The sequence below is a fragment of the Narcine bancroftii genome, chromosome 7, assembly GCF_036971445.1.
Source record: "Narcine bancroftii isolate sNarBan1 chromosome 7, sNarBan1.hap1, whole genome shotgun sequence".
NCBI lineage: Eukaryota > Metazoa > Chordata > Chondrichthyes > Torpediniformes > Narcinidae > Narcine > Narcine bancroftii.
In genome coordinates, this window is record NC_091475.1 from 160,786,790 (window position 1) to 160,799,384 (window position 12,595).

At 42.1% G+C, this 12,595-nt stretch overlaps 1 protein-coding gene across 7 annotated transcripts in view; it reads right to left on the reverse strand.

Moving 5' to 3' along the window:
* The window catches only part of LOC138739266 (ubiquitin carboxyl-terminal hydrolase 35-like), a 151,259-nt gene that overhangs the window by 58,836 nt on the left and 79,828 nt on the right, over nt 1–12,595 (reverse strand). For all 7 annotated transcript variants that reach the window (XM_069890988.1, XM_069890986.1, XM_069890989.1 and 4 more), the window contains one exon: nt 1,495–1,601. In XM_069890988.1, coding sequence (XP_069747089.1) covers nt 1,495–1,601 — 107 coding nt within the window. The remainder of the gene's footprint in view (nt 1–1,494; nt 1,602–12,595) is intronic.

Below are 12,595 nucleotides of genomic sequence, written 5' to 3' on the forward strand. Positions count from 1 at the left end.
CATCTTCCCCTCTTTCATTATTCCTCCACATATCCTTTCCCACCAATCACCTCTTTGGTATTTACCCTTGTGACTGCAATGCTACACTTGCTTATCTCCCTTACCATTATTTAGAGACCCAAACAGATCTTCTAAGTGAAGTAACACCTCCTGTGAATATGCAGGAACTCCCAACATGGCCTCCTGTGCATCAGGGAGTCTGTCTGCAGATGTGAGATGGTTCATTGTGCACCTTTGCTCTGTCTGCTGTAACAGCAAGAACCTCCCGGTAGCCAACCATATTAATACCATCTCAGCAGTCTTCAACCAGAGATCATTAATATTGACCTCCAATTTCTGTTAACTCCCTCCCTCCTTCATCTACCCAACCGCTTGCCCTTTTTACTCCTCTATTTTTTCTCTGCATCTTTCTCTTCTCCCTCACACATATAGCCGCCTCTTGCTCTTTATTAATTGCCTTTTTACTTCATATGAATGCTGTGAGACTTCTTAAGGTTATCCTGTATTGTGTACATCGTTCTGAATGGTTTATCTGCCAGACAGGATATTGGTGACTGGTTTTAAATAATATGGCACTCTGTGATGATGTAATGGAGGGGGGAGGGGCTATTATACTGACTGTTTGCTATTGGCTATGGCTGTAGAGATACTCCACTCTACTGGTATAAAAGATGGAGATGCTTTCCCACTGGTCAGTTTAGTGGTAGTTATAGTTTGTTAATAAAAGCCCAGTATTAGTATAATACTTGCATGGTCCATATCTATGGCATATCAATTTTATGAACAGACTATAACCACCACTAACTAGCCAGTGGGAAATCATCTCCATCTGTTATACCATAAGGGTGAAGTATCTCTACAGCCATGGCCAATAGCAAGCAGTCAGTATAATACACCCCCCTTCCCCATTACATCATCACACACTTCAAGAAGAATTTTTGCCTTGGCAGTAGAGTGAACCTGTGATTAGGGGAAAGGTTAACTTGTATCTTGAGAAGAATAACAGCTGAACAATTAAAAGTATTTAATTAAATAATAAATATGGACGAAACACAGCCTTTCTCTGAAGCATCAGCTTTCCTGAAAATTTACAAACTTAGACCAAAAAATTGCCAAGCCAACCCAGCAAATGGAAACAGAAGATTTGCTCTAAACCTGGCAGGGTAAGTAAAACTTGCAGACACTAACACCAAGATAAGAAGATAAATGAGGAGTTGAAATTAAGTTTAGCTACAGCCTGGTTACCGTTGGAAGGCCTTGAGCAGGAAACTACAGGCGAATGACCGAGTAAGTATGAGCTCTAACTTTCATTTATAATTAGGAATTACTTACAACCAAACTACAAAAGTTGAGATTGAAATCAGCAAAGCTGGTCATAAAAGGTTCAATAAATCAACTACTTAACTATTATGTAACAGACAAATATGAACATTAAGTGGTTATCATGGATTAATAGATACATCTCAGGCAAAGAAATTATAGTCTTCAACTAACCTGTCTAATAGATATCTTAAATATTCTGAACAGTCCTGTTGTGCTCCTTGGTTAAACCATGGAGGTGATGAAGCTTTCAGGAAGTTAATGGGAGAGATAGCAGGTCGCTACAAATGCAAACCAGAAGAAACATTATTTCAACAAAATTTAAAGGGAGTCAATTAGCTGACTGCAATTGTTAAGAATGGGGTTTCCTTTAAATTTGTGCTCCATTCACATAATTAGAATCATAGAACACTACAGCACAAAAATAGACCCCTTCAGCCCTTCTTATCTGTGCCAAACCACTTTTTTTGCCCAGCCCCCCTGACCTTCACCCAGTCCATAGCCTTCTATACTGCTCCCATCCATGTATCTGTCCAAATTCTTCTTAAATGTTAAAACTGAGCCCACCCGAGTTAGAACTTAACATGGAACTCGGTCACATTTCCGAATGGTGAGAATTGCAATAAAGCTGCTTTCAGTTCAGCTAATGATTTAGCTGGTTATCTTTGACTCAAAAACCAGATGAATCACATGCACCTATATCTATTTCTGACAAAAAGGGTCAGGTTTTTCTTCTTGGAACCAGAGAACATTACAGCACAGAAGCAGGCCGTTCTAGTCTGTGTCAGACTATTATTATCTCCAGACCTGCACCTGACCATAGCCTCACATACCGCCCCCATCTATGTCCCTGTCCAAATTCTTCTTAAATGTTATAATTGAGCCTGCCTTCACCACCTAAGGTGGCAGCTCATTTACACACCCATCACTCTCTGTGTGAAAACGTTCCCCCTCATGTTCCCACTAATCTTTCCCCCCTTTCACCCTAACCCAGGTCCTCTGGTTTGTATCTCACCTAACCTCAGTGGAAAAAGCCCATCTACATTTATTCCATCTATCCCGCTAATAATTTTAAATACCTCTATCAAATCTCCCCTCATTCTTCTACACTCCAGGGAATAAAGTCCTAACCTGTTTAACCCTTTCCTGTAACTCAGTTCCTGAAGTCAGGGCAACATCCTAGTAAATCTTCTTTGCTTTCTTTCTATCATTTTGATCATTTTCCTAGAGTTAGGTGACAAAAACTGCACCCAGTACTCCAAATTTGGCTTCACCAGTGTCTTATGTAACTTCACCATAACATCCCAGCTCCTATACTTAATATTTTGATTTATGAAGGCCAATATACCAAAAGATGTCTTTACAACCCTATTCACCTGTGACACCACTTTCAGGGAATTATGCATCTGTATTCCCATGTCCCTCTGTTCTATTGCATTCCTCAGTGTCTTAACATTCGCCGTGTCCTTCCAAAATGGAACACCTCACACTTATCTGCATTAAATTCCATCTGTCATTTCCAGATCCCTCTGCAAGCTTTGAAAACCTTCTTCACTATCCACAACACCTCCAATCTTAGTGTCATCTGTAAACTTGCTGATCCAATTTACCACATTACCATCCAGATCACCAATATAGATGACAAACAACAATGGTCCCAGCACAGATCTCTGACACACACCACTAGTCACAGGCCTCCAGTCTGAGAAGCACTTATCCACCACTACTCCCTGGCTTCTCCCGTCCAGCCATTGTCAAAGCCATTTCACTACTTCACCATGAATACCTAACGTCTGAACTTTCCTGATTAACCTCCCATGTGGGACCTTGTCAAATGCCTTACAAAAGTTCATGTAGACAACATTCACAGCCTTTCCTTCAATTTTCCTTGTAACCTCCTCAAAAATCACAAGATTGTTTAAACACTACTTACCACGCACATTGACTATCCCTAATCAGTCCATGCTATCCAAATAATTGTATATCCAATTTCTTCAATAATTTACCTACTACTGATGTCAGGCTCACCGGCCTAAAATTTCTAGGGTTACTTTGAAACTTTTTATAAACAACGAAACAACATGAGCTACCCTCCAATCCTCTGACACCACACCCATGATTAAGGACATTTTAAATATTTCTGCCAGAGCCCTGCAATTTCTACACTAGCCTCCCACAAGTTTCAAGTTTGTCAGGTCCTGGGGATTTATCCACACTTATTTGCTTTAAGACAGCAAGCACGACCTCCTCTTTAATCTGTATAGGTTCCATAACCTCACTGCTTGATTTCTTTACTTCCCACAATTCTGTGCCCTTTCTCTCTTTTGGCTCCATACAAAGCCAACCACTCTGATCTTCAAGGGGACCAATTTTGTCCTTTTTGCTCTTAATATGCCTGTAGAAACCCTTAGGATTTCCTTCACATTGTCTGCCAAAGTAATCTCATGTCTTCTTTTAGCCTTTCTGATTTCTTTCTTGAGATTTTTCTTGCATTTTTTATACTCAAGTACTTCATTTGCTCCGTGTTGCCTATACCTGCTATACACCTCTCTTCATCCAAACCAGATCCCCAATATCCCTCAAAAACCAAAGATCCCACTGCCTTCTAACCTTGCCTTTAATCCTGACAAGAACATACAAACTGTACTCTCAAAACTTCACCTTTGAAGGTCCTCCACTTACCTCACACATCCTTGCCTGAAAACTTATCCCAATCCATGCATTCTAGATCCTTTCTCATTTCCTCAAAATTGGCCTTTCTCCAATTTAGAATCACAGCCTGAGGCCCAGACCTATCCTTCTCCACAATTAACTTGAAACTAATGTACCCAAAATGTTCATCTACACATACTTCTGTCACCTGTCCTGTCTCAGTCCCTAAAAGGAGATCCAGCATTGCATTCTCTCTAGTTGGTACCTCTATATATTGATTTAGAAAACTTTCCTGAACATATTTCACAAACTTCAAGCCATCTAGTCCTTTTAAAGTAAGGGAGTCCCAGTCAATACATGGAAAATTTAAATCTCCCCATATCACAACATTTTGTTTTCTATAGCTGTCTGCTATCTTTCTACAGATTTTCTCCTCCAATTCTCATTGACTCTTGAGCAGTTTATAATATAACCCTGAATGTGGTCATACCTTTCCCATTCCTCAGCTCCACCCATTATAACCTCATTAGATGAGCCCTCTGGTCAATCTCCGCCTGAGCACAACTGTGATATTTTCCCTGACAAGCAATTCCACTCCTTCCCCTTTCATCCCATCCCCCCCCCCCACCAGTTCTATTATGTCTAAAGCAACAGAAGCCCAGAACATTGAGCTGCCAGTCCTGCCCCTCCTGCAACCAAGTTTCACTAATTGCCACAATGTCAGAATTCCACATGCAAATCCACACTCTAGGCTCCTCTGCCTTTCCTATAATACTCCTTGCATTGAAATAGATGCACCTGAGAACATTTCCACCACATACATCCCATTGGCTTCTAACAGTGTATGTAATTTCCACATCATCTTTTCCATCCTCTATATGCTCTGGCACTCTGGCTCCCATCCCCCTGCAAATCTAGTTTAAACCCACCAGAGCAGCACAAGCAAACCTTTCTGCAAGGATATTAGACCCCCTCCAGTTCAGATGCAAACCATCCCTTTGGAATGTTCCACCTTCCCTGGAAAAGAGCCCAATCATCCAGAAACCTGAAGCCCTCCCTCCTGCACCATGTAATTAGCCACGTGTTAAGCTGCCTTATTCTCCTATTTCTAACATCACTAGAACGTGGCATGGGTAGCAATCCTGAGATATAAACCCTGGAGATTCTGTCCAATCTAGTGTCCAACCCACTGAACCCTCCTTGCAGGACCGCCTCACCTTTCCTACCTACATCATTGGTACCTATATGGACCATGACATCTTGCTGCTCACCCTCCCTCCTGAGAATGCCATGAACTCGATCTGAGATATCTCAGACCCTGGCTCCAGGAAGGCAACATACCAGGATACTTGATCTCTTCCACAGAACCTCTTATCTAACCCCCTAACTATGGAATCCCCTATCACAACAGCTCGCCTCTTCTCCTCCCTTCCCTTCTTAGCCACAGGACCAGACTCCATGCCAGAGACCTGATCGTCATGACTCGTGCCTGGTAGATTCTTCCCCACAACAGTGTCCAAAATGACATACTTGTTATTGAGGGGAATGGGCACAGTGGTGACATACACTGCCTGTTCCCTTTCCCTCTTCTGTCACCCATCTACCTTCCTCTTGCCTCCTAGGTGAGAAAGTGTCCCTGTAACTCCTGTCTATCATACCCTCTGCCTCCCTAATGATCCAGAGTTCATCCAACTCCAGCTCCCATTCCTTAACTCAGCCTGTCATGAGCTGCAGCTGGATGTACTTCTCACAGATGAAGTCATCAGGAATACTACCGGCTTCCCTGACAACCCTCATTCTGCAAGAGAAGCTATCCCTTCCTGGGCTGTCATTCCCACTGTTTATGACAAGAGGAACAAAATATAATATCTAAAACCTGCCCTTACCTGTTGAACTCTTTATTCTTTGAATAGGGTGTCCCTTTCTTACTTCAACTCCTATTATCCATCGCCTCTTACCTGATCTCGCTGAAGCCTGTCGAGGCAAGTCCTTATCACCCCATATCAGTCCCCTCTGACAATAACTGCTCTGCTACAGTTCCTCACTATATACTCAGCTTCCTCCTCCAATCAGCTTCCTCCTCCAATCAGCTTCCTCCTCCAATCAGCTTCCTCCTCCAATCAGCTTCCTCCTCCAATCAGCTTCCTCCTCCAATCAGCTTCCTCCTCCAATCAGCTTCCTCCTCCAATCAGCTTCCTCCTCCAATCAGCTTCCTCCTCCAATCAGCTTCCTCCTCCAATCAGCTTCCTCCTCCAATCAGCTTCCTCCTCCAATCAGCTTCCTCCTCCAATCAGCTTCCTCCTCCAATCAGCTTCCTCCTCCAATCAGCTTCCTCCTCCAATCAGCTTCCTCCTCCAATCAGCTTCCTCCTCCAATCAGCTTCCTCCTCCAATCAGCTTCCTCCTCCAATCAGCTTCCTCCTCCAATCAGCTTCCTCCTCCAATCAGCTTCCTCCTCCAATCAGCTTCCTCCTCCAATCAGCTTCCTCCTCCAATCAGCTTCCTCCTCCAATCAGCTTCCTCCTCCAATCAGCTTCCTCCTCCAATCAGCTTCCTCCTCCAATCAGCTTCCTCCTCCAATCAGCTTCCTCCTCCAATCAGCTTCCTCCTCCAATCAGCTTCCTCCTCCAATCAGCTTCCTCCTCCAATCAGCTTCCTCCTCCAATCAGCTTCCTCCTCCAATCAGCTTCCTCCTCCAATCAGCTTCCTCCTCCAATCAGCTTCCTCCTCCAATCAGCTTCCTCCTCCAATCAGCTTCCTCCTCCAATCAGCTTCTAGCAGCTGCCTCTCCCCTTTTTAAATTCTAACTGCCGCCACTCCTCAGGTCACCTGACCTCTTGTTCCAATCAGCTTCCAGCTGTTGCTTCGCCCATTTTTAAATTCTAAGTGCTGCCAGTCTTCATGTCACCTGACCTCTCTTACTCTAATCAGCTTCTAGCTGCTGCCTCACACCTTTTTAATAATTAATTAAATCTCTGAAGAATAAACTTCAAGCAAAGATCAAAAAACAGCCAAATATCTCTTTTTCACCTATAAACCATACAGGTAGAAACACTCAATAGATACTTCAAATGCTCTGCATACTGTCAGTTTGAGGTGGTAACTCTGATCGGATGCAACAATTAGATTTTTTTTGGTCAACATCCACCCAAAAATAATAATGCATTTGCAAATGAAAATGAGAAATGATTGAAAATAAATCTGATGATTTCAAATAGATGACATCATCGCCAACTTTTTTCCCTTAAATTTACAACCTCTGAAGCAGACATTTTCTGCAAGCAAAGTAATATTTAAATATACTCAATAATTCCCAAGTTTTTCTGTGCATTCATTTAATTCAGCTCAAACAGCATGGTGTCAAACAGGGATCCCACTCAGGTCTAATGTAAGGATCAATCATCTGTGAATGTGCTTTCTGCACACTGGTAGACAGATTAATACTGTTCTTGAAACACAGAAGCCATTGAATTCATGATCAGCAAGGGAACTGAAGGAAAAAAAAAACCTTCAAAATGAGAAGCCAGTAACAAAAGCTGTTCAAATTGTTGGAAGAAAAAAGCAGTCTCGCTGGAGAAGACATCTGAAAATTGCTCTTTGTATTCTGAATGGGCAGCATTCTGCAGCTCAAGGCCAGCCTCTTCTGCAAATTTACAGTGGATCTCAAAGTGATTAGTCAGATTCAAAAAGCAAAATTATCCATAAATGACATTTCTTTTGAGATAGACAATCTGCTGGCATCATTTCTCTACTGTCCATTCCTTTCTTCCTTCTATTTAGCAGCTTAGAAGGGCAGAAGTTTTCCTCTAAACAGGCTATCGCCTGATGGAGTATTAGAGTGCCATTAATGAAGATTGTGATTATTTAGGAGAAAGTCATCAATGTATTTTTTTTTTAATTTTGGATTTTTCAATAAACATGTAATCCATTATTAGAGAATGTCTAGTCATTGGTAATCTTGGAGTTTAGCGTTTATTTCAACTTCCTGAATAAGGAATCTGCATTGATGCTAGGTCTTGTGCATGAGCATCTTTGCCTCAAGGGTGATGGGAGTTTTATTTTCAGTTAGCAACCAGATAACTTTCATATTTGATGAACATCTCCCCCTTTGTACATTTCTGCCAAATCCCTGTATTATTCGATTCTTGCCAAGTCTTCAGTGAGGATGTTGACATTGGTACAATGATCTTCCCACCTTTTGGGGAAGGATCGTCCTTACATATTATTAGTGCTTCTGCTCCATAATTTTTGCTCTTGTTCGCTCATACATGCATAGACGTGAAACAAGTGTGTAGAGATTAGGTCTGCATTGTAGACCCAGCCTCATGTGTTCTTCCATAATTCAGGAGTGAAAACAGTTTTCTGAAGGAACCATGCACACACACACTGTAACCTGTGCCAAATCTCTGTTGATGCTAGCACATTGAGAAAGATAATTCTCCCAAGCCTGTGTCTCCATCGTGATTTGTAATGCAAAGCCCAAGGGAGGCCAACAAAGAACCTTGGTCAATTCAATGTGAAGTGAGAATATTATGTGGCAGCAATATTTTGCAAAAGATCCAGTGGAGATGGTAAGGATTTTCTTAGTTATGCATAAGAATAGCAGTCATCCACATACTGCAAATCAGTATTGGATAACTTCGCTATTTTCATTCTGATGTGGAGATCAAAAAGAGGCAGTTAACAGTTTTACAATCTGATGTCAATGCTAAAAGGGAGACCATCTTCAACGAGAGCAAAGGTGTCTGCCTGGAAGGTGGAAATTGAGGATAGGCAATATCAATCTTGCTAAGGCTATGTTTAAATGAATAAAGATTAGTTTCAAGACACTCGTGGAAGTAATCTGACCTGGAAAATCTTCAAATCTTGTAAAAAGATAATACTCCAAAAGATATTACCAAAAGGTAATATCATTATAATCTTTTTTTAAAAATCAAACCAGGTAACAAACATTTCCTTGCACTCTATAACTTGAAAATGTTTCACCAATACCCTCAAAATCTGATCACCCCCCTGAAGACGTTATGTCCTAATCTCACTGCAGCTTCACGTCATCCTGCAGAATTTCCTATACTAACAAAACCTTTATTGCCTGCAAATGGAAGGAAAGATATACAGGAATAAAGGCTAATACAGGTTCTTCATATATTTGATGAAGAGCCCCCTATTTATTAATCATGAAGCCCTGTTAATGATGTCAACTTTGTCTGGCTGTCCTCCAGTAATTCAAGATCCAAGGCAACTACATATCCTGAAAAGGTTGTGCTTTTTGGCCAACAGAACGAAAGAAAAAAATAAAATATGTTGAATAAACTGTACACTAGAAGTGATAGAACCTTAAATTGTAGTCACACTAAAATGTGCAGAGAAAAAAAAAGATCATCGATGGGATATTTAAAGCCTTCCTGCAAAATACAGGGTTGAGCTTGATGCCAAATATGTGAATGCTTAAAAGTCAACTTCAGATGGCAGCCAGAATAGTTAATGGAGTAGAGGCTGTGGATCCAATGGTGAAAACAAAGTTCAGCTCCTGCAGATTTTGTCAAAGATGATGATAATTTAATGTCATGCACATTAACAACAAAATTCTTACTTGCTGTAGTATATATAAAAAAAAACACACCACAGCAATATACATTAAATTTTTAAAAAATTAATAAATATTTGCAGTTACCATAGTTAAAAAAAAGTTTTACAAAAGTGCAGACGGGTCTTTTTGTCGTGTCAGAGTAGTTTAGAATTAATGTAGTATAGGGAAGGTTAAGAGGCTGATAGAAACCATTGAAGCCATAGTGCTGGTCATCATACTTCTATATCTTCTTCCCGAAGATAGCAGCGTGAAGAGTTTGTGATCAGTCTGATGGGGATAAGGCACAAGACTGGAATGTACAGCTTTAGAATAAACGCAAAGGTTAAAAGCAACATTTTCAATAAACATGCACACTACTGGCCTCCGAATAAAAGAATGAAGAGTTTATCATCTACACATGTTCAGATGCAATACAAATCTTGCTGCAGTTTCTGACGTAGAAAAAAATACATTACCAAATATAATTGGCATACCAGAGAAAAATACAAGAGAATGAAAAGTACTACAATATCAACATACAAGCCAGTTCTAATCTTTCTCCAAAAACAACTGCCCAAATAATTCTGTCATCTATTTAAATAGATTATCTGTGGCGACCCCTCTCAGCCCCCTCGGATGCCTCACAAAATGAAGGACGAACTTGACGATCCAGCAGGCTGCACAAGGCCCGCACCGCTGCTCTCCAGTTGGCCACATCTAAAGGAGCCTAACTGGCTTATCAAGGAAAGCGGATCATAAATGCACCAATCAGTGCTGAGGGGACTTTGACCACGCCCCTCACCTTGAAAATTAAAGCAGGCCTATGATCCCAATAAAGCTGTGTTAACTGCACTCAAATGGGATTTGCGTCGTTCTTTCTGGGATCAGCGTGTTCTTTCTGAGCTAACCTGCATACAGTGATAACCTCTCCTGTGCTACAGGCTCCGCAGAGCCATAGCTTATAGCAGTTAGCTACATTTCCACAATTATGGGTTGAAAGACATAATGACACCTTAGGAATAGTGGGGTGAAATTTTCATTGTATCCTCAAAAAGAACCGGAATACATATGTTAAAAATCTTAAGAAAGGTTTAATAATCACTAGCATCTTAGTTTGTCTGCATCCTAACCAGAAGGCATGGATGAACCAGGAAATTTGCAGAATGCTGAACATCAGATTAAAAACAGACGATTCAGAATCATACAGGAAGTCACCTCCGGAAGGCCATTACCAAAACAAATGACAATTCATGACAAAGCTAGAGCTTCAGATGAATGCTTGGCTGCTGTGGCAGGACTTGCACACCATAGCTTCCTACAGTGCAAAACCAGGTAGCATCAGGGACTGCAATGCGTCACTTCAAGGCAATATCAACACTTTCTCTGCTCTCTTCAATGCACCTTCATAAGCCCCCTCAGCTCCTGGCAACCTCATGTTCCCTGTCACATAGACAGATACAGGAAGAACCTTCAGGAGCGATGAAGTGCCAGTTGATGAAGTAGACAAAGACGATGTGGTCAAACAATAATCATGGCTTTTATTAGCAGAAACTCATGGTACAATAATGAAAGACAATAGGTGCATATACAGTTATATCCAAGGGAAGTGTCCTTAAGAGTAGAGATAATGCACAGCCAATGTTAGTACAGCAAGGCTCGCCAGAGGGGAGACAGGCAGCTTGGTAGACATTCACCACAGTCTCCCCCCGGCAGAAGAAGGGTTAAAATCAAAAAGACAGCTGCAAGGAAACACTGAAGCAAGCGGTACATGGATACCATGTTTGGCCTTGAGAATACTCTAACAGCCAAAATACGCCAGTATCTAGCAAGCAATCGAAATATAATGAGATGTTTTATGAATATGTCAGCCTATCAGGTTGTTTACGAATTCTGGTGCTTCGTCTCAAAACAGATGGCTCCTTTGCAACCTTGGGAACTGGTACAGGTCTTGGGTCTGTAGTGTGGGAAGGACCGACTTCTGGACCTGCTCCAGAATCGCCAGCGTGAGGCAGTGGAGCCTCAGCATGGCCATCTGAAAGCTTACTAGGGGTCACAGGCTGGGGGGGGGGGGGGGGGGTGAGTCCAACCTCTCAGGCTCACTCTGAGTAGGGGTGTAAGGAAGGGGAAAACCAAGCGAGGCCAGATCTCTTAGGGGTACAGTGTCAGTATTCCTGGAAATTTAACATGAGCGTAGTTGGGGTTAGTATGCAGTAGCTGAATTGGTTGGACTAGGGGGTCTGTTTTACGCGCCCGAGCATGGATCTTCAGCAGCACGGTTCCAGGCTCAGATAAACATGCTAGCCAGTCCATCACAGTTCCTGATTTCCTAGGAAAGGCAAACATACGTTCATGAGGTGTTTGATTTGTTGCAGTACACAATAAAGACCGAATAGAATGTAGTGCCTCAGGCAGCACCTCCTGCCACCGGGCAACCATGTGTTTTTAAAGCAAGATTAACAGTCTTCCAGACTGTAGCATTAGCCCTTTCGACCTGTCCATTACCCTGCGGGTTGTAGCTCGTGGTACGGCTGGTGGCAATCCCCTTTTGTAGCAGGGCTCGCCGCAGTTCAGCGCTCATGAATGCTGAGCCTCTATCGGTATGAATGTAATTGGGAAAACCAAAAATGCTGAAAATTCTGTCGTAACTTAATGACAGATGCTGACAAGACGTCAGGGCAGGGTATCGCAAAGGGAAACCTGGAATATTCATCAATTACAGTAAGGAAATATACATTTTTGTTGTTGGAAGGTAACGACCCTTTAAAATCTAAGCCAATCCTCTCAAAAAGTCGGGTTGCCTTGATGAGAGTGGCCTCCGGAGCTTTGAAGTACTGCGGTTTGCATTCTGCGCAAACAGACAGCTTTTAGTCAGTTTCCTGACTTCTTCCAGAGAGTAAGGAAGGTTGTTAGACCTTATGTAGTGGAAGAATCTCGTGACTACTGGGTGACACAGTCTGCAATGGATCTCTTTTAGCCCCTCCAGCTGAGTACCAGCAGCAGATCGTGACAATGCGTCAGAGGGATCATTTAACCTGCCCGGTCTGTACTGGATCTC